At 33.0% G+C, this 27,481-nt stretch overlaps 5 protein-coding genes across 5 annotated transcripts; 3 read left to right on the top strand and 2 right to left on the bottom strand.

The window, feature by feature from the left end:
- The first annotated feature begins 475 nt into the window (after positions 1–475).
- LOC123892807 (codeine O-demethylase-like) lies at positions 476–4,497 on the top strand. Its single transcript, XM_045942679.1, has 4 exons — positions 476–700; positions 1,419–1,666; positions 2,537–2,861; positions 3,914–4,497. Exons 1-4 carry the CDS (start codon positions 476–478, stop codon positions 4,178–4,180), a joined length of 1,065 nt encoding a protein of 354 aa, XP_045798635.1. The 3' UTR covers positions 4,181–4,497.
- Positions 4,498–6,332: 1,835 nt separating this feature from the next.
- Positions 6,333–14,846, top strand: LOC123917739 (protein TOM THREE HOMOLOG 1-like). Its single transcript, XM_045969564.1, has 11 exons — positions 6,333–6,648; positions 6,753–6,843; positions 6,957–7,009; positions 7,171–7,263; positions 7,393–7,464; positions 11,154–11,226; positions 11,325–11,370; positions 11,826–11,889; positions 12,961–13,014; positions 13,104–13,181; positions 14,385–14,846. The coding sequence occupies exons 1-11, from the start codon at positions 6,472–6,474 to the stop codon at positions 14,475–14,477; spliced, it is 894 nt and encodes a 297-aa protein (XP_045825520.1). The 5' UTR covers positions 6,333–6,471; the 3' UTR covers positions 14,478–14,846.
- A 1,791-nt stretch (positions 14,847–16,637) lies between these two features.
- Positions 16,638–19,177, top strand: LOC123884674 (pentatricopeptide repeat-containing protein At5g13770, chloroplastic). The gene has a single exon (XM_045933828.1). The coding sequence runs from the start codon at positions 16,654–16,656 to the stop codon at positions 18,580–18,582; it is 1,929 nt and encodes a 642-aa protein (XP_045789784.1). The 5' UTR covers positions 16,638–16,653; the 3' UTR covers positions 18,583–19,177.
- Positions 19,178–19,651: 474 nt separating this feature from the next.
- On the bottom strand, positions 19,652–21,010 carry LOC123902671 (CASP-like protein 1C1). The gene is made up of 3 exons (XM_045952453.1): positions 20,774–21,010; positions 20,135–20,237; positions 19,652–20,039 (listed from the first exon to the last, which is right to left on the bottom strand). Exons 1-3 carry the CDS (start codon positions 20,926–20,928, stop codon positions 19,812–19,814), a joined length of 486 nt encoding a protein of 161 aa, XP_045808409.1. The 5' UTR covers positions 20,929–21,010; the 3' UTR covers positions 19,652–19,811.
- A 1,199-nt stretch (positions 21,011–22,209) lies between these two features.
- On the bottom strand, positions 22,210–22,722 carry LOC123892797 (proline-rich protein HaeIII subfamily 1-like). The gene has a single exon (XM_045942669.1). It carries the CDS (start codon positions 22,720–22,722, stop codon positions 22,210–22,212), a length of 513 nt encoding a protein of 170 aa, XP_045798625.1.
- Positions 22,723–27,481: the final 4,759 nt, after the last annotated feature.

The raw sequence follows: 27,481 nt of genomic DNA, 5'->3' as shown, positions 1-27,481 counted from the left end.
TTGAGTTAGGATTTTTAATGAACAATGGTTCTTAGTTATTTGTTTTTTTAGCAATTTCAGTGAACAATGATGTAGAACATTCTTGGTTATGTGGTTGTTTTGACGGTATTTTGGAATATTGGTTTGTACCGGTACTATTTTATGGTTTTGATAATTTTGGTTTGATATTTTGGAATATCATTTCATTTGTATGTTTAATGCATTGAAATTTTGGTTTGTACTTTATTATTTGAAATTTTTTGTATTGTATGTATGTTAGTGTTCGGGAAAATTTTGGGTTCGAGTAAGGTTCAGCAGGGCAGGGTAAGGTTCGGGGATACCCGAACCCATTTGGGTATACCCGAACCCATTTGGGACGGGGATTGGGTTCAATTTTTCATCCCCGTCGGGTAATGGGCGGGGAACGGGTATTTATCAATGATTCGGGTATGGGGAACGGGGAAGGTAAAAACCGTACCCGCGGGTACCCATTGCCATGCCTATTTCTTTTCCTTCATTGAAAGAATTAATAGCAAAAGAAGGACTAAAAAGTGTTCCAGAGAGATATATTCATAGGGATATTGACCATCCAATTTTATCTAGCAAAGATTCTTTGCAACAGCTTCCTATAATTGACCTTAGCAAATTGTTGTCTGAAGAAGTGAAGGGTCCTGAATTAGAGAAGCTGGACATTGCATGCAAAGAATGGGGTTTCTTCCAGGTTAGATTAATTTAATCTAAATTCCCCCTTTGTTTGATAAATTGTTGGTTATATTGATATCATATTAAAAAAAAAAAAAATTAAGGGTGGTGATATATTCAATCTTATGCATGTAAAAAAAAATTATATAGGAGTTGGTCCCTATATAGTATTTGTGCAAATTTTTTTATCTTACTAAATTTATTTTAGTCATTTATCTCACTTATATTGGAGGGACTAAAATCAAATATTGTACACTTTTTATTATAAATAAATTTGGAAGGGACTATAACAATAATAACAAGGACCAAAATAAATAATGAAAATTGAAAAGTCAGTTAAGGATCAACTAATTTGATAGAATTGGATTAGGTGCAGTCGACTTTTCCGTGCAGTTGTTTTACAGCCGTCCGATCACGGGTGGACGGTTTAAACAAATACAATCAACAAATACAATTTTAAATCATGACCGTCCGATCTTGATCGAATGGCTATAAATGGCTCGACTGCACAGAAAATATGACTGCATGGAAATGAGTCCTAATTTAAGGGACACAAATTTCACTGTCTACTAATAGGAGATACGATGCTAAAATTTTGTTATGTATAAACTGACTTGATGAAGAAAGTCAAAGATTTTGTTATGTATATTTCGTGTTTATTCTTGACACACTTTGTGCTTTGAGTATTAAATGTTTAAATGTAACTATATAGCAATTGTTGGTTATGTATATAACAGCTAATTAATCATGGACTTAGCATGGCATTGATGGAAGATATGAAGATAGGTGCTAAAGAGCTCTTCAACCTTTCAATGGAAGAGAAGAGTAAGCTTTGGCAGAAACCAGGAGATATGGAAGGGTTTGGTAAAATGATTGATGTGTATGAAGATGAACCATCAGATTGGGTAGATTTGTTCTACATTTTCACACTTCCTGCCCACTTAAGGAAGCCTCATTTATTCCCTAATTTACCACTGCCATTCAGGTGCTCTTCTATTTTATTTTCCTATTTTTTTTTTTTTTTTGGTGAAGTATTTTTCTATGTTTTAATAAAGGGTTTAATATGTTTTTTGTCCCTATAAATATTTTAACTTTCACTTTTAGTCCCTTTAAAAATTTTCCTCCAATAATGGTCCCTCTAAAATTTTCCGTCACTAAAATTAGTCCCTACAGTTAAGTGTCCTTAACAGAAGCTGACATAGCAGGCTGATGTGGCGATTTTTAATGACCGGATGTGACATGTCATGCATAAGTTATTTGTTATTTTAATACTGGTTGAAATGTAATTTTGATCTCAGTTTGAACTAAAACACGACTTTGGTTTACCAATCGTTAGTTGATTCAATGGTGATTGACATTAGACTTAGTAGGGAAGATCACAATTCGATCTCCACAACTGTGTGATGCCACAACTGACCTTCGAAATGAATTTTCATTTGATTGATAAAACTGAAGAAACACAGTTGTAATAATAGGTCAACAGGATGTTTGGGATTTAGGTTCTATGCAGTCACAAATCGATGACTGCATGCAATCAACAACTTTATAGTCGTACGATCGAAAATGAACTTACATTTCCTAATTTGATGATAAAAATTTAATATTAAAAAAATCAAAAACTGATTTTAAATAGGAACCGTCCGATTAAGATCAAACGGTCCTTATGAGATGAGTGTAGGTGACTGCACGAAGTTACGAGACGAGTGTAGGCGACTGGACGAAGTAGTAACTGCTCTTAATCCAAATCGGAATGTTTGGTCTAAAAAACAATGTCACATCGTCAAATGTTATTCAACTCGTTGTCAATAATATTTTTCTTACACTGACGATAATAAGTTAATGTTGGTTACTACAGGGAAAACTTAGAGACCTATTGTACAAAGAATAGAGAACTTGCAAACAACATTTTGGATCTTATAGGGAAAGCTCTTGGCATAGAATCAAATGATATTAAAGAGTCATTAGGAGAAGGAGGACAATCAATTAGGATAAACTACTATTCTCCATGTCCTCAACCAGAAAATGTTCTTGGTCTTAAGGCTCATACTGATGCATCTGCCCTCACCATTCTTTTCCAAAACAATGAAGTTGAAGGACTCCAAATTAAAAAAGATGGAACATGGATTAGTGTTAAGCCACTCCCAAATGCTTTTATCGTTAGTCTTGGAGATGTTATGGAGGTAATTGATTTATATTTGAAAATTTCTCCTCCCACCAACGTGTTTTTTTTTCACCCCTTGGATTTCCAATTTTGCCCTTGAAAAAAATTTCGATTTCTGTTTACCGAATTTTTTTTGCCTTGAAAAAAAATTTCTGTTTCCCGAATTTTTCCTGAATTTGAACTAATTTTTTTTTTTATTTCTGCATTCCGAATTTTTTTTAAGGACAAAATTGAAAATTCAAAAGGTGAAAAAGAAACATGGAGCTTAAAAAGAAGTCGTCTTTATATTTTTTGTACAATGCATATTTGGATTTTTTATGTGGGGTTTAAATTTATAAACACATAGGCCGATTTGGGCCTAGTCATAATCATACCTTCATTTTGTGAATTTCTTTTTCTACCCCCAATATTCTTGCACGCCCCCTAAATTTTCAAAAATATCTTTTTCGAATTTTAGAACTCGAATGTGTAAAATACAATTCAAATTTTGCGAAAAATCTATGGGAAGGACAAAAATGGGAAGTTTTAAAATAAGGGGTTCAAAACTATAATTAAATCTTTTGTATATGTCTGGTTATTTTTGTCAAATTCTTTTTTTGGGGTCCAGTAACCTACGTATTATAAGTGTGGAGAAATTGAGAATTCGAAGTTCTAACCCCATCGCATTCAATAATGTACACTGATAACTACAAACTGAGCTATCCTTGGAGGACATGTTTGTCTAATTCTATGATGCATAAGTAAAATAAGTCTTTCACACGATATTTGATCAATAAATTTTACATCAGATCAAAACAAATATGATGTCTATGTTTGGTATTATGGAGGATGTATCAGATTCACGGTAATCCATTGTAATTTACATAAGTTACACTGTGACTTTTGAAAAATCACGGTGAATCACTGTAATTATGGCAACCCGCCGTAATTCTAAACATACTCGATATAACTTATTAATCTAATGGTAAAAAAATACATTTATGCATATATTAGACTATTTTACTTGTGCACGTTAGACAAAATATTATATCATAGTCTTGCAAATATAATCAAGTGTGACTTTTATGACAGGTAATAACAAATGGTATATACAAGAGCACTACACACCGAGCAATAGTAAACTCAACAAAAGAGAGACTATCCATTGCAACATTTTATGGTCCAGAATGGTGTAAAAATATAGGTCCAGTATCATCTCTTTTAACTCCACAAACACCACCATTGTTCAAAACAATTGGTGTAGCTGATTTCTACAAAGGATATCTTTCACCTGAAAATCATGGCAAATCATACATACATGATGTTTTGAAGATCCAAAATCAAGACATCAAAGATTAGCTCCTGAAATTTAATTTGTATGTGAATTGTGATTAATGGAAAATAAAAGTCTAATAAACCTTCAATAATAAACAATAATGTAATTCTTTACTTATTTGTTTCAAATACTAGTACATGTATAAGTTGTTCATCACAGGATTTGCAGAGTACTTTGGAGTAAAGTACTCAGCCTCAGGAATAACTAATTGAGAATATTTGTTAATTTTATTTAATTTTTTAATATGTAATTAGGAAAGAGAAGTGCTTTATATAGCACCACTTGTATACAACACCTATAGTCGTATCCTCGTGATGTGAAATAAAAATTTGTTGCAATTCAGTTGTGGATATCATATGCAAATTTATTATTAATTTGTTCTTATTGGTTGATGATATTATCATATTATGAAGGAGTAGAGTAGTATGTCTCACCCTCTTATTATTTTAACAAATAGAGACACAGAAAGTTGTGATTTTTTATTTTTAAAGAGTATTATTGAAAATTGTTAAATTTTTTAAAACTTATTCATGATGAACTACTGCTACTACGTAGCATTTTTTTTTTTGGTAACAACATAACATTTTTTTATTACATTAGAGATTTTTAACTTAGACCTCTTGGATACTATTATAATCTCTCACCATTATACAAACATAATGACTTACATAGAACTTATCCTTAATATTAAACGAAAAAAATGATATACACCAACTGTATAAAATATATTTACACTATCATTTAATCGCAAGAGTTTATCCCACAAATCATCCTATTCCACCCATTTTAATTACATGATGACATGACGTAACAAAATTTCTAATGAATACTCCCTCTGATCCTTATAAAAAAATATTATTTTTTCGATTCATTAAAGAATTAATGTATGTAGACTATACTTTTTTCTGGACCGATCCCTAGCTGGATGGTTTTTCGTTGCAGGAGCGGTTTGGGCGACTGTTTGAGTTGGCGGAGACCAAATCGCGTACAGTGGCAGAGATGTTTTGTCTAGGTTGGGGGGCAAATGGGGAGGCGTGGGAGTGGCGGAGGCGATTGAGGGCGTGGGAGGAGGAGATGTTGGGGGAGTGTCAGTCTTTACTTCTTGACATTTTTTTGCAGGATCATACCATTGATAGGTGGCAGTGGCGCCCAGACCCTGACATAGGCTACACTGTCGGGGGAGCTTATCAGCTTTTGACTTCTCATGCCTCTGTTACTTTGGATGATGCGGAAAACCTTATATGGCACCCCCAGGTTCCTTTGAAGGTTTCCATTTTTGCGTGGCGTTTATTGCGTGACAGGTTGCCTACGAGAGTAAACCTGGTCACTCGGGGAGTTTTGTCTTCTACAGCTGGCACGTGTGCTTTTGGATGTGGAGCGGCCGAACTGGCCCATCATTTATTTCTCTCATGTAGTATTGCTGGATCTCTTTGGGACTTAGTTCGCGAGTGGATTGACATTCCTTTGGTGGATTTCACTACTTTGCGTGATCATTTTGTCCAGTTTACAGCCTCAGCATGTGGATCTCGAGCGCGTCGATCTTTTTTGCAGCTTATTTGGCTCACGTGTGTTTGGGTGATATGGACAGAGAGAAATCATCGTTTGTTCAAAGGCTCAACAGGCACACCTCATCTTTTGTTGGATAAGATCAAGTTTTTCTCATTTCGGTGGTTGAAGACAACGAGTATCACGTTAACTTCAAACTACCATAGCTGGTGGTCTAATCCATTGTTGTATTCGGGTCTTGTATGATTTGTTTATGATTGTATCTTATTGACTCTTTGTAAATTGATATAGTCTTTCTCGGTACACCTTGTGCTGGGGAGGCTGTTTATGTTAATATATCTCATTTTGGTTTCTTCAAAAAAATTATTGTCTAAATATATCAATTTTTTAATGAATCTAAAAAATAAATATTTTCTTTATGTGTGAAATTATTTTACACTGAGTATATCTATTTTTTTTTTAAGGGGGTAGAGTATATCCATTAATCTTTAATAAATATATCTTATTTTTAGAACTTATCCTTAATATTAAATATTGCATTTTTATTTTGTTTTCACTTTCACCTTAAACCCCTATATATATATATATATATATATATATATATATATATATATATATATATATATATATATATATATATATATATATATATATATATATATATGTATCCATTGATACACACACGTGCACATACATTCATTGTTCCAACCTTAGCCTATAGCAAGCAAGCAACTACAAATTTTCACGTTAAGAATATACTATTAAAACCACCAGCGCGTGTACTTCAAACTCCGTTCATTGATCCACAATGACCAACAACGTCGTGCCGGCTTCGTCGGCAGGCGCGGTGGGTATCGCGGTGGCAGCTATTCAACTTACTGATCCTTCCACTTGGTGGCGTGACATCGATGAATCTCCGACGTGGCAGAACCGTATCTTCTACACTCTCGCCGTCCTCTACGGCGTCGTTTCCGCCATAGCTTTGGTACCTTCCTATCCAATTCAATCTTCCCTATCCGTTCGTAACTCAATTTTTTGTTCAATTTAGGGTTTATGATTTTAATTTTGTTTTTATTATGATGATTTTAGATTCAACTAGTTCGAATACAATTGAGAGTTCCAGAATATGGTTGGACTACGCAGAAAGTCTTTCACTTTCTCAATTTTTTGGTGAATGCAGGTTTGTATTAAGCTTCTTCTTAAATTTATCTATTTAAATCAGTATTATTTGTTTAAAAATTGTTGATCAATATAAATTATTCTGATTGATATGTAAAATTTTCGGTTTTGCAGTTCGATGTTTAGTTTTCGTTTTCTTTCGAAGTGTACAGAGGTTACAGCCAGAGGTATAGAGCACTGTTTTAGCATTTAATTTGAATTATTGTCTAACATGATCTGATGTTTAGTAAGATTTATTTAATTTAATTCATATACATTCGGCGGTGTAATATGGTCGGTCATACACATATCATTCACAATTTTGCACTACTTGTGTTTATGTGTGTAGATTGTCCAACATATCTTACTTGATGTGCCGAGTCTTGCTTTCTTTACAACATATGCACTTCTGGTCTTGTTCTGGGCTGAGATTTATTACCAGGTTAGTTTTGCTTTGGTGCATTTACTCTATCGTTTGTTTCCTTTTTGTGGTTTTTTTCATTCATATTAGTGTGTTTGTTGTTTGGTTTTGATGGGTTGATTATTGCCTTGGTTTTAAATGTATTTGCAGGCACGTGCTGTATCCACTGATGGACTGAAACCAAGCTTCTATACGATTAATATTGTGGTTTATGTTGTTCAGGTGACAATTCTAGTTATTGTTTCTAGTTCACTATTTTTTATAGATCATGGTTGTTGCACGCAGCTTGTTTCATATTTGTTTAATATATGTTGAAATTAGAATTGATACATGTATCACTACAAACAAACATCTTGACAATATAATTTGATTGAGTTTTGCATGTCTAGTAAAATGTTAGGTACAATAGTGATAAGAAGATCCTTAAGCCACTGTAATATAATCAAATGTCAAGTGAAAGTTTTGGAGCGTTTATACAATTTGCATATAACAGTGTTTATTGTGACTGGATTGATATGGCAGCGCAATGGCGGAAATAACGGATTTTTCGGCTTTCCACCATGGTCAGCCATCCACAATCGATAACATTTTTTCTATCAAATGTAAATTAACCTAACTTTAAATAACACAATGACAACAATTTCATGCTTTTATCCTTCTATTCTTTTTTATTTTGACATAGTAACTAATGATCGGATCCTAGTGAAAGTGCTGTTCTATGTGCAAAACTGGATGGTGATGTGAAATTCTATATTGCACCCTCTATTTGTTTATTATAAAAACAAGATCAGATCATAATTAGCTTGTGATGTATGATAGAATCCCTTAGATTAAATTTTGGCACTAAACAGAGTAAAAAACCACCTGAAGATTACATGTTGTGTACAAAGGTTTGTCAGAAGTTAAATTTGGCTAGATATCCAATATTATATTGTTCATTACAAAAAACTATGATTGTAGAGACAAAAAGAAATAGTGTAGTTTTTATATGTTTCTGAGATAATAGTTATACAAGCCTTTTCTAACAAGCTATGTTCTGGATTTAGATCCTTTACCTTGTATGTTATCACTCTCTTCGGTGACGTCATAGCTTTATTGATCACCTCCTTCCGTTTGACTAAGTTACTCCTACTGATATACCTTCATTGTTATCCTGTCTGTGCTCTATGTAGATCTTCAAGTTGAGAGCTTGGCCTAACTCTCTACAGCTGTATCTTGCAGTGAGGCCAATACAACAGCGAAATTCTATGGATACAGGCCCTACATAAGAGTTAAATGTTCGAGTTAGCACCTGTACCCTAGCATCTATTACTACGATAATATAACAATATAATCCTTGTCACACAATACTTAATTCCCAAAAAAATCACATGACTAGAAGTTGTACTTAGAGAAAGAGAGATCTTAATGGATCTCTCCGAGTGATCCGCATTCCAGCTCAATGTCAATGTACTGTTTTTCAAACTAAGGTACTGTCTACAGCAGGTTTTTTTAACCCAGACACTATGTGCGTGACCACTTTCTGATGCTCCGCCACATTCAGTTCGAAGGTGGTGTATAACAGTATATTAGACTGCAACAGTCTTGACTAACTCTTCATAAAGTCACTGTCTTCTGATGAAAGTTACTTTCAGTCAATTAGAAGAATCAGAATTTGTTATTTGAGATGGAAAGAGTTGCGCATGCATGATTGGAAGGCTACACGTAGCAGCGGTGACAGAAGACAAAAACAGAACGCAAAACAGAGCAGTTCAGACGTAAGAGGGGGAGTAGGGTATGTGGATGGTTTCCACAAATGAGTAGGCTTAATGACTTAGAAACTAACCTTCGCACCGTACCCATTCATGTGCTTAAAACATGATTTTTTGGGTTTATTTAATGCTAATCTTTGTTTTCAAGAAATTGGGTTGAAGACCCCACCCCCAAACAACTGTTATGTGAAGACTCAAACAGAATCAGCCAGCGTGCACGATTCAACTGGTTCTACGGTTCTGCGTGGCGATCCCAGCTGCTCCCACCAAATTATGATTCTTCACATGCACGTACAAGGCGAGACCTACCACGAATCCATGATCACACGATTCTACGTTCTGACTCTTGATTTTAACTACCATCATCTTGACTGTACTCTTGATACGGCCACTGTCTTCTGTTGACAGTTAGTGCTTGTCCGTTAGAAGAGTCAGAATCTGTTATTTGTCAAGGGACTATTAAAACTTAGTTGGTTCATTCAGTTCAGATGTTGTTCTCCAGATCTTTCTTTATCTCTCTCCATGTGTTTTGATGCGTTCCAAATAGCATCACATTTTGTCTTTAGTTTGCATTTGTTCTTAGAAGATTAGGCATCATTTAGTAATGGATCTTGAATAAGGATTGGGAATAGCTTGAGAGAGTTTGTGCAAGCTGGAAAGTCGTCATGAGTTTGCAGGGAAGGGGAGGGTTTTGGGTGGAAGAAAAAAAATAGAGAAATGTATCACATTTTTTAAGAGTGTTTTTGTAGAGAATGATAAATGAACGCTTATGATTAATCTACATTTTTAATATTGAGAGTATTATAACATGAATTGAATTCAGAGAATTCATCCAAAACCCCCCAACCTCACCTAAAATCCTCATAATACAGTTTTTTAGTTCCCCGAAATTAGGGGGGTTTAGTTTTATGAAGTAAAACAAACACCCCCAAACCCCCCTCCCCTCGCAAAACCTTTCATTCCTTGCACTAACTCCTAATTCTTCCAAACCCTTCCGTCCCCTCCAAACTCCCAAACAAACCCTATGTGTGCATGCGCTGGTTAGATCCAATTGATTCAGTTTCAGCTCATCATCGCGCAGTCTCTCTTTCTCCCTGACTTCACTTTTTCTTTCCCTTTCTTTCTCTGATCTCATTGATTTCTAATGTCAAGCATAGCTCATTTTAAAAGTAGCCAAAATTTTCAGCTCATTGAGCTGTCAATGAGAAGGGGTTCTTCATGCGGCAATCGAGTTTGCTGATCTGTGGTTAGAAGATCAAGTTCAAGTTGCTGAGTTAGCTTTAAATTGCTTTGCAAGTACTAGGTAAGACTTTTTATAATAATTCCAGGTGGGTTCGGCTCTTCCTTTGACCCCGCCATAGCAGAAGCTTTGTTGCACGAGGCATTTTTTTTATTGGCCTGTTATTAAAGACTCATCACCTGTTTTGAGTGACTTCTAGGCTTACATTCGTGTTTCTATATACTTGGGTTCTTCCACCACTATTTTGGTTTGTTGAATTTCAACAAGTCCTGTCACATTATAGGATTCGTAATTGCTGGGTTTTCTCTCCTTGGTGGAGGCAGGTCATTTGAGGATTGTGGAAAACGACATAGGAGATTCATATTTGATGTCGGGGTGAGCAAGCACCTTTGGCGTAGTATCTATCCCGTCCCAAATTAGGAGAAAGTGAAACCCTCGGTAGGATTTTTGTTTTATCTTTGTTGTAAAGAATCAACGAATTGTTTTTTTGCCAACAGGTGTCAAATGACAAGATCCAATTTTCATTTGACCGATGGATGCTGTTTCATACTTTCAGCACATCTGTTTATTGGTGCACACTAGTATGTTTGTTGTCCATTCCTGTTATTGGTGGTGGCTTTGCCTAATGTGCAGATTGAATGGTATTTACTAAAGATATCAAATCTGTGCTGCTACTTTCCTTATCAGTTATGTCCTCAAGACTCAAACTGATCCCTAACTGTTGACCTTTAATATTCAATAATTTTATCTTTCGCCTATCATAACTACTAACATTTGGCTATAAGAGGAAAAAATAGTCTATCTTTTGTGTTATTAGTTCTGATTTCAATATTTATTGAAAGTGTTGAATGGCTTACCTTTCATGTTCATGAGTTTTGAGTTTGTTGAATGACCCATATTGTTTTGTTTATGTATGTCAGATCATTTTGTGGTTGGTATTATGGTGGAAACCAGTCAGTGTACTAGTCATTCTGTCTAAGATGTTCTTTGCAGGTTTGTCTGTTTGAAATTTTGTTTGTCCTTTACTTCTTTCAATTTATCATGAATTTTATGAGTTTTTGCTAATTAATATGGTATACGTGTTGCAATAGGGGTTTCTTTGTTTGCTGCCCTTGGCTTTCTTCTTTATGGTGGAAGGTATTTATTATTTGACTTTCAACTTCTTTTGATGTAATTTGGAATGAAATTTATTGCACCTAGGTTAGAAGATACCATTATCGCATAGGCTCATGTAAGTCTTGGAAGTTTATTTGTTAGGGCCTTAGGGATAGTACTGGCATTGGTGTCTATTTGTTTGTCTTATGACTCCTCCAGTGTTCTTCTCATGATTTTTTAAAGGCTTGATTGTCTGCAACTTACTATTTCGCTTTCTTTTTGACACAATTTTATTATTCTTTTTTTGTTAACTGTAACTTATTCTTCTCTTTCTATTATCTTCTCTTGTGATTCTTTTTTTAAGTCAGATAGACTAAATCAAGTTCCTTTAAAGTTCAATTAAGTTAAATGTTGAATGTTATTTCTGTATGCAAATATTCTGTACCCACTTTTGAAGTACCACTGATTTCCCTATCTGGTTGTGTCCACTTTTGTAGGCTATTCTTGATGCTGCAACGCTTTCCTGTTGAATCCAAAGGGCGACGTAAGAAGCTGCAGGAGGTAAGCTATCTGACAGAGGCCGATTGAAGTATTACTAAAACAAGCCGATTCCTACTAATATAATACAACTACAAACTCTAAGTATATGCAGTCCCAATAACCTGTACACACTACATGCAAACAACTCATAATTTTAATTTCCTAAATTACCCTTATCTAACATATGTAGTCTGAATTATATTAGCATTTATCTTTTCACAATCCCAGTAATCGTAATTACTCTTTTTTTTTACACCAAAATTCTTCACTCAGTCACCAAAATATTGACATAAAAGGCAACCTAAGGGTAAAACCCCTTGTGCTTTGATTGTATTCATCCTTATACCTGCTATTTGTAAGAGGTTGAATCCACAACTCAAACTTGTGATCTTCTAGTTTCACAGTAGGAATTCCAACCATTATATGAAAGCTTCCCTTCCAAATATTAATCTCTAATAAAATAATTATTTGGGCAAGAGTTCTTTGTAAAATTATAATTCAGAGCTGTTAGTGGGGTGTTGGAATAGGTAATTAAGTGTATCAATAACCTTACCCCCTTTAAGGAAACTGGCAAAATCACACATCCACTAGGTATATGGCCAAATTAGTCCTTTTAAGGCTTGAAGAATTCTAGCCCCTTAAGTTAGCTTGAGATATAGTTGGACCATGCAAAGATTCTAAGATGGTATCAAGCTTATCTTAAATCTGTTATTGGACCACTCATATTTGTACATGCTCCAAATGTCATGTTTTGGGAATTAGAGGTTGTGTGATCTTTGTTATTGAGAGTTGAGACACCCGCATTTGTACACGCTCCAGTGACAGTAATGTAATTTTCTGCTTCTAGCAGGCATGATTTGGGCTATATTTCTTATCACACCACAGAATTGTGGCAAGACAATATCATAGAAGATGGTGGTATTTTGCTGTCATGTTTAAATTATAGGAATTATGTAGAGATAAAGGAGGAGGGAGAGGAAAGGTTAATGAGAGAATAGAGACTTTGAATATTGGAATTTTATATGGATATTTTGTAGATAATCTTAAGATTTTGTAAATATAATTCTAACAATAAGTGTTGTTTCTTTTTAGGTTGGCTATGTGACAACCATATGTTTTTTATGTTTCCTTATCAGATGCATTATGGTGAGCCCCTTCATCCCCTTCTATTTTGAAATCTCAGTGATCCCTATTGGTTGGTTTTCAAATTGAGTCTGATTGTATTTTGTTGTCAGATGTGCTTTAATGCATTTGATAAAAATGCGGACCTTAATGTCATGGACCATCCTATTCTAAACTTCATATATTACCTGGTAAGGTTTTTTTTTGGTTTCTCAATTGTTGCTCATTTACTGCCAAACACTTGCTGTTTTGTTTTTTATGGTTATATTGGTACCCCTTTTGGATCTAGTTGGGATATTGGGAAAATGAGTGTGGGTTCATGGAAACCACCACCCGTAACATGATATCCCCCTTTGTAACTAACTGAGATACCACTGTGCTAAACCTAAAAGGCTATTTTTTCCCTTACTGTTTCTAGTTATTGTGCTATTCTCATTATCATTTATTTGGGTCGTCTTGGCAAGTCCACCTTGGATGAAATATGACCTGAAAATGTGTTTATAAGGCGTCTCTCATCTTAAAAGTTGGTTTCGTAAGAGTGAGTTAGAACCAATATAGAAACCTAAGATAGTATATGAGCCTATCCATTCGGGCTACCCACTGAATTGAAAAGAGATTTGGTCTGAAAATAGTATAGAAATAATGACACCTCTCATCTTACAAGCCAGTTTTGTTGGGCTGAGTTAGGCCTAACCCAGTTTAAGATGATATTAGAGCTTACCCAAGATTCATTGGGTCAACCACTATTGGGCAAGACTAGTCACACTCCAAATGTCCAATTATTGGTGTGAGGGGTGTGTCTTGAGAGTCCTGCATTGGATAAAACATGAAAATGTGTTCATATAAGGTGGGAGGCATCCCTCCCCTTACAAGCCGGTTTTGATGGACTGAGTTCGACCCAAAACATAAAATCAAGGTTTGTTATGTGCGCTTTATATGGCTATCTTTGCTTTTAGATTATAGCTGCTAAGTGATGAAATCCCTGTCATTCATGTCTAAAATTTTCTGAACCAAATTTTGTTAACCTTTGCCTGCCTGCTTAAACTCAACTGATAGTGGCTTCAGTGTTTAAATCTGATATGTTTCAAAATCCACCAATTCATGGTGAGGATCTTCATAACATTTTCAATCACAGATGGAAATTTTGTTTATCAGGAAAAAAAAATAATCAATTGTGATAGATATTCTGATTTTCATTTGGAAGGTATTGGATTGCTATTGTAAGAAATCAATAATTGCGCTTTTCGCAATTCTTGTAGAAATGGTTTACTGGCATGATAAAGCCAGCTTACTGGCATAGCTTACCATGATAAAACCAGCGTTCTGTTTGTATGGCTTTGTCTTTGTCACTCTCTTCTACAATTCCTCTTACCCTTTTCACATTTTTGTTGCAGTTTGTTGAAATATTACCTTCTTCTTTGGTCCTATTCATTTTGAGGAAGCTTCCACCTAAGCGTGGTATCACACAATATCACCCCATTCGCTGAAAAGATTGAACATATCTGGAAAAAGGAGTCATCAGCAGTTGATTATTTCCTGACCTGATTCTCACAGTCCAATGGTAATTTTTATAGAGCAGAAAAGCTAGTATTTTCTGTGTTAGGAGTGACAAAAACTTGTATCGGGCTTGTGTAGATTTCAAAATGTGACATTTCGTGCATTCTCAAACGTGTTGAGCAGCTTGAGCTGTGTTATTACTGATATTTGCTTTGACTATGGTTGGTTCTGTTGTTTGAGCAATTAAATGTAATGAGCAACCATACTTGAGAAAATGGGATAGTGATGTATAAACAGTGTGTTACATGGTGGTAAATTTATTCTTCATTTCTTTAGTGATGAATTTTCTTTCTTCAGCATATTATGTGATTTATGTCTCTTTTTATTGTTTGATCTTTCAAATTAAGCATCCTTAAGTAATCGATAATGGCCTAGCTTAACCAAGGTTTCCTAGACATTAAATTTTCCTCTTGGTACAACCAAAAGAAAAACAACAGAAGCAATTGAAACTCAGTAGTAACTTTTTGGAAACAGGCAAAAGAGAAGTATTAAACACAAACTTATAATTGGCACAAGATGTGCATGCAAATAAGAGTAAAAAAAATTAGGGCACAAAAACAAAACATGGAAACAGAAGTACCCCAAACTACAAACCATTCAAAGATTTAAATTGTAATCAAAACTTGATACTTTCACTATCGAAACAAATTGCCTTTTGTTTTTAATTAGAAAATTACCTGATTGTTGTTTGGTATCATGATGAGTTTGTTGAAATCATGGTAAGCCACTGTGATTTTGCAAAAGCTATACCTCACCTTGATTTTGGTAAATTCATGTGATACCAAACATGTAAAGTAAACAAAGAAGGCATACCTTGTTAAGATTTTGCAGGGATTTGAGAAAGTGATGCATGGAAAACCTTAAACCTTATACAAGGTTGTGTCAGGCTCTAGCTTGATGAAGACATGTTTGAGATGATATGAAACAATGATTTCATCTTCAACAAATTTTAGTATGAAATACCAGCCAGTTAGTAATTGACTATTTGGTTTGACTTATTGGCTGAATGGAAGGTATGAATTATCATTATACATATATAAACAGAAGTTGATGAGAGCAAGCAATTAACTGTTATTTCTATCATACCACTTATGTTTTCCTTCCTCCGTCTGACATAATTGCAACATGAATCTTGCTAGCGCCAAACAACAACTAAACCTATTTAATGTAGTCAATGTAATTGTTCATAAAATAATTAGTTGGAAAGTCAACTTATAAAAATTACTCCGTATGATATTTTTTATGACTTGGGCTTATAAAGATTAGGATGACTTGCAGGGACTTATAAAGATTATTATTGGATTATAGTCCAAGAAAACTTGCATTCTACTTAGTTCTAGTATGTAAAATATTTGTTAATCATATTATAAATGTGAAGTATTTGTGGATCTCATCCGTGTTTAATATTTGTTGTGAAATTTGATTTACCATTATTAGTGGATCTTCCCTTTCAATTATAAAAGTTTCACTAAAACAATATTATAATTGTAAAATCAGAAGCAACCAATAATCAAGTAAAATAATATTAATCACAAACAATAAACAACATAAATAAGAACAACACACCATATTTATTTATTTAGTTTAGCCCAAAGGTGATCTACGTCTTTGACATCAGATCTTCGTTCCACTAATCCATTGAGCTTGGTTACACAAAGATTACAAAAACAATTATAAGATATTTTTCAAATCTCTACTTGTGAACAAGAGACTCTCATTTAGTATTTTCAAGGTGGATTCAATGATCTTTTACCCAATCCTAATGTCGTATCCCGAGAAAACTCATTTGTAATTTTATTAAATCCATCCAAATTCCTATATAATAATATATAACAATAATGTAAATCCAAAAAGATAAATATATATAATATTGAATTTTTATAATTTTATTAAACAAGCAAAAAATTCATATGTAATTTGACCTGAAATAAAAATCATCATATTATAAAAATTGAGGTACGTGGCTACTAACTACAGATTAACGTGGCTAACATATATAAGCCAAAAATAAAAGGTCTATGATTTTCCACTCCACATGTCAATTTTCTAGTGGCTAAATTCACTCCACATAGTTCTGATATCCTTAGTTCGGATAGAACAATAATTATGTCTCAACCACACTTTTCCATTCAACAGCATTTTTCTTCTCTTCCAAAAATTTCCAAAAAAAAAAAAAAAAAACTTGTTATTATGGCCATTTCATCATGTTCTTCAGATTGGTCTCTAACAAACACTAGATGTTACACAAGAACAACATTAAACTTGCATGCATTCATCATACCTATGTGTCATTTCCCATCTTTTAGTTCAATTTCAAATTCCAATCCAAAGTTTTTTCATGCAAATTTTTCAGCTTCTTCTCATACCCCCATTTTAGAAGAACCTTCTTCCAACACCCCCTTGATTCATCATTTAGATGTTAACTTTACTGATTCTGAAAAATATTCTAAGCCAGAAAATGGTCAGAATTTGAATGATTTTTTATGTGGGTTGTTTGAGGATTCAAAAAAAGATGAACTTGCTTTTGATTACTATCAAAGACTCAAAGAAAGACCAGAGTTTAGACCAAAGAAATCAACTTTAAATTATGTGATAAGGTACTTGTTGAGATTCAAGAAATGGGAATTTATGTTGCAAGTTTCTGAAGATTTTAAGGTTTATCATGTTTTCCCTGATTTTGCTACTTGTTATAGGTTGATTAGTTTTTGTATTAAGAATAGAAAATTCAAGATTGCTGAGACACTTGTTGATGCTTTTAGTTCTAATAGTGAAATTGGTGTTGTGGCTTTTGGTTCTGCTTTTGGAAGTTATAATAAGCTTCATATGTTTAGGAAAAGTGTTTCGGTTTATGAAAAAATGAAATCAAGTAGTGTTGTTATGGATTCAAGATGCTATTTACATGTTATGGAAGCTTATTTGAGACTTGATAACTGTGAGAAAGTTGTTGAATTGTTTAGTGAGTTTGAAAGTAGGAAATTAAGTGATTCTAAAAGATATTTAGGTCAAATTTATCGTGTTTTATGCGAATCATTAGGGAAATCTAGAAGGGCTTTTGAAGCATTAGAGTACTTTAGAGAGATGGAAAAGAAAGGGGTTTCTGAGTACTCTATTTACTCGACATTGATATGTTCTTTTGCGAGATTGTGCGAGGTAAAAGTTGTTGAGCAACTTGTAACCGAAGCTAAAAGCAAAACGACGATTAGGGATCCCGATGTGTATTTAAAGCTAGTGATAATGTATGTTGAGGAAGGTTTATTGGAGAAGACTTTGGAAGTTGCTGAGGCGATGAAGGATGCCGATGTCAAGGTTTCAGATTGCGTTTTATGTGCTATTATCAATGGTTTTAGCAAAAGAAGAGGGTTTTCGTCTTCGGTTAACGTTTACGAGAAGTTGATTTTGAAAGGGTATGAACCTGGTCAAGTCACGTACGCTTCGATAATAAATGCCTATTGCCGTCTCGGACAACACATCAAAGCGGAAAAAGTTTTCGCCGAGATGATGCAAAAGGGGTTGGATAAATGTGTTGTGGCTTATTCAAGCATGATTGTGATGTATGGAAAAACTAACAGGTTGAAAAATGCAATGAAGTTGGTTGCTAAGATGAAAGAAAAAGGGTGCAAACCAAATGTATGGATTTACAATTCCTTGATTAACATGCATGGAAAAGAGAAGGATTTGAAGCAGATTGAGAAATTGTGGAAAGAAATGAAGAGAAGAAAAGTTGAACCTGATAAGATTACTTACACTAGCATCATTGGTGCTTATTGTAAAGCAAAAGAGTTTGATAAATGTATTAAACTTTATAATGAGTATAGAATCAATAAGGGTGGGATTGATAAAGCTATGGCAGGTACAATGGTCGGTGTGTATTCGAAAGTCGGTATGGTTGATGAATTGGTGAAACTTTTACAAGACATGAAAATTGAAGGACAAAGATTGGATCAAAGGCTATACCAGTCTGCATGGAATGCTTTTACTGAAGCTGGAATGCAATTACAAACACAATGGATGAAAGAGAGTTTTCATGTATCATAAGTGTACTTTTTCAATTGCATACTGTGGAAAAATCTGAAGCTGAGATGTTTTAAACCTGTGAGTAGATTAATACTCGAACTGGTTAATGAAATCGTAGGGTTGTATCAATCTGGTCCCTCACATTATCGATATTTTAAAATGATCTCTAAAATTGCTAAATTTTAGTCAAATTCGTCCCTCTAATGACGTTAAGTTGGTAATATCGGTGATGAATTTGAAACTAAGTGAATGACGTCAAGGATGCATTTGATAACATATTTAGATAGAGGGACCGACTTGATTAACATTTTGAAATTCGGAATATTGATAATGTGGATGACTAGGTTGATACAACCCTGCTATTTCATCGACAACTTCGGATTACTCTCTTAAGTAATTTGATACTTTATCAAATGAAAGAAGAAGAAAAAAAGAGATATACACAATGCATAATGTATAGATTTGGGGGCTAAAAAGCTCTTGTTTGTAAAATTTGGCAATGTGCCTTTGTGATCCTATTCATATGCTTCAAAGTTGTAATTAAGTACCTTGCTTCAATTGTGACTTATATAATCCAAGTGAAAGGCCATTAATTTAGTAGTGGCAGTGGATGGAATTCATAGGGTTTGAATCATTCTAAAACAAACATGAACACTAATCTTTCATAAATGCAGAATTTTAGTGTAGCATTTGAGAGATTTCCAAAATAATTGAAACAAATAAACCACTCAAAAAGGTGCCTCTTCATGAATTTGATATTCAAATTAATATGATGTGTTTATTCAAAAGTAAATTTTCTTTTATATAAAAGACCAGAAGGTGTAACATTTAGTCAAGTAGATATGTTCTGAGCATTATAATAAACTAATCAAATTTCTAGATTGTTCAATCTTTATGAAGATAAATTTGTCAGGAAAAAAAACTTTACAAAGAAAAATAAAAGGTTTAGACCCACCAATTAATCAATTTACTATCTAAGAAGAAAAAAAGTCATGCTAGGAAAGGAACGCCACAACATGACAAATTAAAGTTCGAATTCTAAATGAGATAAGTATATACATTTAGTATCTGACATGTCAACTCCTAAAAAAACATCTCCTACTCAAAGTTTTGCACGACTCGTCATACTCCTGAAAAAACATCTCCTACTCAATACCATTATAAGCGTGTCACACACACGGGTCTATGATCTAGTATATTAAAAAGAAAAACAAGAAATTTATGAAATGTAATACCCCAACTTAATGGTATTATTCTAGGAGAATGATATTAAATGCTTCTTGGATGCAAATCAATTGCACTATCATGAAAATGAATGAGCCAAAAAAGCTAAGTCCAATAGCTAAGAAGACTATGAAGCAATAAAAGGGAAAAATGTGACATATTGGCAACCAAAATGCATGAGGGTTTCCTTCACTTTCCATCATACCAATTGTTAATGCTGATGAGCAACTTGCTATCAAAATCACTGTCAAAATCTAGTCAATAACAAAACATCAAACAATTAGAAAAATGGGAGATTATGAAGTTAAGTGCTAGCTAGAGACAGAGTGAGGGATATATAGAGTAGTACGAAATCCAAAGCAACTGCAAATCTCCACAATTGACTTTTACTTGGAAGACAAATGAGCAAAAGGCTATAAGCAGAAACAACAAAATTTGCAAATATAAAGCACCTGCAGCAAATATAGGAAAAAATAAATGTGAGACATTTTAAGAGCTAAAGTGTCTGTTTGATCGGAAAAATGTAGGTACTGCATTTTGGTATTTTATACAATTCAGGAAGTTGTCCCATGATTTACTCGGAACAAAAATTTCAGTTTTGGACCAGTCCTTTAACCTCATATCTGTTAAGTCCATTATTTTTTAAGGGATCAAACACATTCAAAAGAACAAAAATTATATATGAAATCTAGTAGACCGGACCCCCAAAATATTCTCACAGCTTAGTTCATTTGAGTCGGTTATGGGATTAATCTTCAAGCCGGCAATGAAACATATGAGTTTTTTCTTATTAGGCTGGATTTCATCTCAATTGAACGACTTCAAAAAAAAAAATTTATTTTTTAGCTTAGTTGCCAACTCTAAAAAATCATCTAAAATATCTTTAAAAAAATAGTAAATTTTAATATTGATATAATTCACATACCCTATGACTTTGAATTTGAACATAATAATAAAAGAATCTAAAATTTTTTGTGTGATTACTTACCAATATGCTGCCAAATCATTAAATTCCACAGTGAGAAAAGAACCATTGATATATTTACTTTGATGTGCAGTAATCATCAAAGTAGCAGCACTGATGGTAAAGCAAGAAGCAAGCCCCCTCAAAGCCCGTGGGCAAACGGCACCGTTACTTGACATGACTTCTTTTCTTCTATAATAACAAAAAAAAAGAAGCCCAAATTAAGCAAAAATTGTAATATAGTAGACTTTTTGAACTTTTTTGTTTGTTTACTTAAACATGGGGATATAAACTATTTAATTTATATGTTTTTTCCTTATATGATATGTTTGATAAACTTTAAGACAATTATCAGCAAAAAGCTATGGGGTAAAACAATGGACGTAGATCCCGTGACTAACTAATTGCATGCGGTCATGATGTTCCGACCGTTTGATGATAATTAGATTGTCTATAGTAAAATATATGTCTAAAAATTTTCAGCTTTTAAATAGATGGAACAATAAAAAAATATGTAGCTATATACTGTCAATAATCGTACAAGATCCTAATTCCTAAAATAATGTTACACAAACATAAACCTAGTCAATTAGTCAAGCATCATTCATATAAAAAAACATAACCTAATCTAGCATCAACAACGACAAGTAAGGAAAAAATGTGACAATAAAACTTACCTCACCTATACTATCCCTTCCTTCCTCTTTTTCCAAAAAACAATATGATTCTCACCAAACTTGTCCTCAGTCACAAAGTAGGCTTATTTATAGGTATTTCAACGTGTCATGGATATGGAAGGAATAAAATAAAAAAGGAAGAAAATGATTGTTAATTTTTTTTACCCGTATTTATTTTTCTACCAGCTATGTATATATGTATGTGTCTGAGCTATTCCATTTTTCCTTAGGCAACACGTTTGTTTCAAAAAACAATATTGTTTTCGTTATTGAATCTTTAATTAGAGATCATTTATAATTTTATTTAAAAAAAAGAAGAAGAGATCTTTAATAATTTTATTTCTGAATAATATAAGGTAGTAATATTTATTTGATCTTGATTAAAAAAAAATATATATATATATAAGTCATCATTATTTTCATTATGTTTGTTGATTAGGGCAAAAAGATTACCGGAATTCTAATTAGTGCAAGGGATTTAAAGATTATTAACTGATTGTGATTGAATACATCTGTCACTCCTTTCGCTAATTATCCTTCACTTTTTGTAGACTTTAACCCTTTTTATGTTTCGTAAAGAAAAAAGGACTTAGTTATTAAAACAAAAAGAAAACATCACAATTTGGTAAATAATGAGGAGGCAAAATGAATAAGTAAATAAACCCTTGGTTATATCTATCACAAATCTGAGGAGGCAAAGGTTAATAATTTAAAGTACCAAATACAAAATAAGATGAAGAAATTGTTACACCATTTGGTAATATATTCTAAAATTTAAAATTGTTAAACACGACTTGGTGGAGCAGGAGAATCAGAAGAGCCTTTGCTCGGTGCTGATGGTGGAACAGGGCCTTTTGGCAGCATTCCAAAATATAAATTTGTTGGATGATGTAGTGGAGGTGGAGAGGCAGAAATTCCTCCGCTAGGTCCTGATGGCGGAACTGACCCTTTTGGCAGCATTCTAAAATTCAAGTTTGTTGGATGATGTAGTGGAGGTGGAGAGGCAGAAATTCCTCCGCTAGGTCTTGATGGCGGAACTGGCCCTTTTGGCAGCATTCCAAAATATAAATTTTTTGGATGATGTAGTGGAGGTGGAGAGGCAGAAATTCCTCCGCTAGGTCCCGATGGCGGAACTGGCCCTTTTGGCAGCATTCCAAAATTCAAATTTGCGGAATGATGTGGTGGAGGTGGAGAATTAGAAGAGCCTCTACTAGGTCCTGAAGGCGGAACAGGCCCTTTTGGCAGCATTCCAAATTTCAAATCAGCCACGACAAGAGACAAAAATAAAAAAGGCATAGTAACGACCAAATAAACCTTTAAAATTTCCATCTTTCCTCTCTGAAATTTTGGTCTGGAAAAACAACGTATATTTGAGATTTAGGTTTGGCAAAACAACATATAAATAAGGACAACAATAAATAAGGACAACTAATACGAGATTTTGGCAAAAAAAAATCTTGATGATTTTATGAGATTTTGTTGGACTATATTGATTTTGTTAGATTTTAAAGATTTTTTTTACAAGACTTTTTTACAATCAAGATTTTTAATACATAATTTGATTGGATTTTGAGAGATTTTTTTCAAAAGACTTTTTACAATCAAGATTTCATAATACTTTATATATTATGAAAGTTTTGTATATTTGGAAAATTTTAAATGAATCAATAAATTTTTTTTTTTTTTTTTTTTTGGTACATAATGAATCAATAAATTTTAATAAAAGAAATTATATTTTTTTGGAATGCAAATATTTAAACAAAAAAATAAAAATAAAAAATTCTTACTTTTTTTTTTACGTATATGTTTCTAATCATCAATAAAAAGGTCACCACCACCACCAATAAAAAATCCAAAATTTTTCATCTTTTAAATAGATGGAACAATAAAAAAATATGTAGCTAGCTATATACTGTCAATAACCATACAAGATCCTAATTCCTAAAATAATGTTACACAAACATAAACCTAGTCAAATATTAGTCAAGCATCATTCATATAAAAAAACATAACCTAATCTAGCATCAACAACGACAAGTAAGGAAAAAAATGTGACAATAAAACTTACCTCACCTATACTATCCCTTCCTTCCTCTTTTTCCAAAAAACAATATGATTCTCACCAAACTTGTCCTCAGTCACAAAGTAGGCTTATTTATAGGTATTTCAACGTGTCATGGATATGGAAGGAATAAAATAAAAAAGGAAGAAAATGATTGTTAAATTTTTTTACCCGTATTTATTTTTCTACCAGCTATGTATATATGCATGTGTCTGAGCTATTCCATTTTTCCATAGGCAACACGTTTGTTTCAAAAAACAATATTGTTTTCGTTATTGAATCTTTAATTAGAGATCATTTATAATTTTATTTAAAAAAAAAGAAGAGATCTTTAATAATTTTATTTCTGAATAATATAAGGTAGTAATATTTATTTGATCTTGATTAAAAAAATATTTATTTGTTTTTAACCAATCATTAGTTAGTACAGTGGTGATTGACGTTGGACTTGTAAGGATACCACGATGCAATATCTCGCAACTGTGATCGAGAGAAACTGAAACCACTTGATGTCATAACTGACCCATGAACCAGATTAAGCGGTCCAGTAGACCGGATACTGGTGGTAAAAAACAATAAAAAAGTATTTATTTGTTCTTGTTCATAATTTGCGACAAAAAACTTTTATTAACAAACTCACCATAACATAAGACATTATTTTTTTACATAAGTTTGCATCATAGACAGATGCTGTCGCGAAACGCGCTTGTCTAGCCGCTAGTTTTTAATAAAGTTGCTTTGCAAATAGGATTTTTATTAACAAAATTATTTCTTTTTTTAGCAACACAACACTCCAAATACACATCTTCCCATGTAAACAGATTCCAACGCCAATTCCACCCCTCTTCCCCCACACTCCACCCCCTGTCTGGCGTATCTCTGCCACCGCAATATTTTTATCAACATATAAATTAAAAAGTCTAGAAAATCTAAGAAGTCTCTCATCTAACCAATTATCTTCCTAAAGAGAAATTCTTAGGTGAGTCCTCACCTAAGCATTAATTATTAGGCACAACCAATCATATAATTATAAATAATTAATTTATTAAATACTTACTAGTAATTGATGAAGTAGGCATTAAAATCAAATCTCTTCTCTTTTTTTTTTTGGTACATCAAATCTCTTCTCCAAAAATAAGCAAAAAAAAACGTGTGCATATATATAATTATTTTTCCAATCCCTCATATTTTTGTTGTTCCAGCTCTATTTTTTATTTTTCATTTATTTCTTTTTTTTATTTTTTATTTTTCGTTTATTTCTTTTGGGGTTTGTTTAAATATTTTTTGTTTTTTTTTTTGACGAAAATATTTTCGTTTATTTCTTGTTCCAATTATTTACCTAAGCATTAATTATTAGACACAACCAATCATATAATTATAAATAATTAATTTATTAAATACTTACTAGTAATTGATGAAGTAGGCATTAAAATCAAATCTCTTCTCTTTTTTTTTTTTGTTACATCAAATCTCTTCTCTAAAAATAAGCAAAAAAAATGTGTGCATTATATAATTATTTTTCCAATCCCTCGTATTTTTCTTGTTCCATCTCTATTTTTTATTTTTCGTTTATTTCTTTTTTTTATTTGATATTTTTCGTTTATTTCTTTTGGTTTGTTTAAATATTTTTCGTTTATTTTTTTTTTGACGAAAATATTTTCGTTTATTTCTTGTTCCAATTATTTATTTTTTAGAAATTGTTCCAATCATGTTATTTTACACTATTTCATTATATTTTAAGTTTACCTAGGTGAAGAATGATTTAATTGACAAAATAAGTTATTGATTATAAGTTAGTCCAACCATTAATTTTACTAAACACTATAAATTGAATTAACAAGCTTATTGACTATAAACTACCTTATAATTTATTTGTTATGAACTCATCGATAAACTTTTTTTTGAACTCATCGATAAATTTGTTTATCAACTATCCATTGTTTCATTTTTACAAAACAAAACCATAATAGTTTGCAGTCTGTAAATTTCCCAAAAAAATAGAGAAAAAATAATTGAAACTAATAAATAAATAAAATTAAAAAAAAAGAGATTAGTTAGAAACAAAAAAATTTGAGCGATTAGAATTTTTTTTATTTATAAAGTGCACATGTTTTTTTTTCTTTCCTTATTGGTAGAGATTTGGTTTTAATTACTACTCTATTAATTAGTTGTAATTATTTCATAAATTAATTATTAATTATTTGTAATTATATGATTGATTGTGCCTAATCATTAATGTTTAGGTGAGGACTCACCTAAGAATTTCTCCTTTCTAAAAATACGGCTCCTCACCATTACCAATCATCCTACTAATGTTATTTTAGAACTAACGACCTACACTCAAACCAACTCTTTATCTAACAGCACACACATATTTCCTCCACGACGACATAATCCTCCCACCTCCCCTCACTCGCCCATCTTCCAAAGCCATATTTAGCCACCAACACCTTAAATCATAAGCTCTCTTGATCTACTAACAATCTCCAACTCCACTTAATTTCCTAAGATAGATAAGTTAAATTCTCTAACTCTCTAACCCCCAACCCTTCAACATCCTATCAAGACAAACTTTATCCCATTTTCAGCCAATTAATTTTTCTAAAATCCTCACACCCACCCCACCCACCCACCCACACACAAAAGAAAGGCTTAAAAAGATATTCAAGGGAAAAAAATGATACCTATAGGAACCTTTGTATTGAGTAATGGAATTCCAACACAGAGAATGACTACGTCATATCATTGGATATCCAATTATTTCAGTCACCGTGAGATGGTTGGTTCTTATGAACATCCCAGCAAAAGAGAAAATGAGAAGAAATAAATAAAAGAAAAGGCTTCTTCCAACAAAATAAATTATTAAAAAATAGCCAAAACACATATTGAATTTAATGTTCCAACATGAGAGATAGATATCCCCATGTTATTATCTAGCTAGCAACAAATTACTCAATTTAGTAGGACACCGATCATAAACACAAAGTTCAGTCCCGTCCCATGTTGGCAAGGGCATCCGCACAAGAGTTCGCCTCTCGATATGAATATGACAAACTATAATTAATCTCTCATGTCATCTTTGTATGAGTACTATTATTTTATTTTTTTAGGTATACCAAAAGTATCATCCGCGCGCAACTGCAGAGACTAATCCCCTCAAGGTAACTAAGATCCATTTAAGGGGTCAACCTCTCCCAACAAATGTTTTTACATACGCACCGGCCGGGAATCGAACCCAGGACCAAATAATTAAGGGACCCAAGTATCTACGACTTGTGTAACACTACGTTGGTATGAGTACTATTATTAAATGTTAGGTAAATCAATCAAGTTATAGTTATAAACTTGCATTGATGTGTGTTTTAATATAATATTCTCTCTGTTAAAGTAATTGTGTTAGACTTTCTATCATTCTGATACAAACTCAATCTTTATGTAATGTAATTCACATAAGTAATGATCCCGATCTCTAGAACATTAAACTATCTTTACTTTTAGTTCGCTAAATTATACTCATCTTAATTGCCCCCTCCTCTTTTGATAGAGCCATCACTTCACTTTTTAAGTCCAACTGAGTCGTTATCGTTACTCAACAATAATTGAATTTTAATATTGTCATATACAACTAATTATTGTAGCGAGGAAATATCATATGAAAATGATATTTGTAGGGAGGTGTGGAATGCAATTTTTAATTGGATGGGGTGTGGCGTTCCTGTTGGTGATGAAGGGCTGAACCATTTCTTTAACTTTGGTGATCTCTCAAATCAAACAAAGCTGGGCGATTTCGACATTTGATTTGGTTGACTACTACTTGGTGCTTATGGAAATTAAGGAATAATATTATATTTCGAGGGGAGGTGGCGGGTGTTTCTAAGTTGGTTGATAATATTACGGCGATATCATGATATGGTTCAGTGGAAGAGCAGGGCACACGTCCATTGATTGGTGTTCTAATCCTATTGCATGTTTACAAAGTATATAAACGTTTTG

The sequence above is a fragment of the Trifolium pratense genome, linkage group LG1, assembly GCF_020283565.1.
Source record: "Trifolium pratense cultivar HEN17-A07 linkage group LG1, ARS_RC_1.1, whole genome shotgun sequence".
Taxonomy (NCBI): domain Eukaryota; kingdom Viridiplantae; phylum Streptophyta; class Magnoliopsida; order Fabales; family Fabaceae; genus Trifolium; species Trifolium pratense.
Note: the sequence above shows the minus strand (reverse complement) of the source record. Positions and strands in the feature narration are given on the sequence as shown.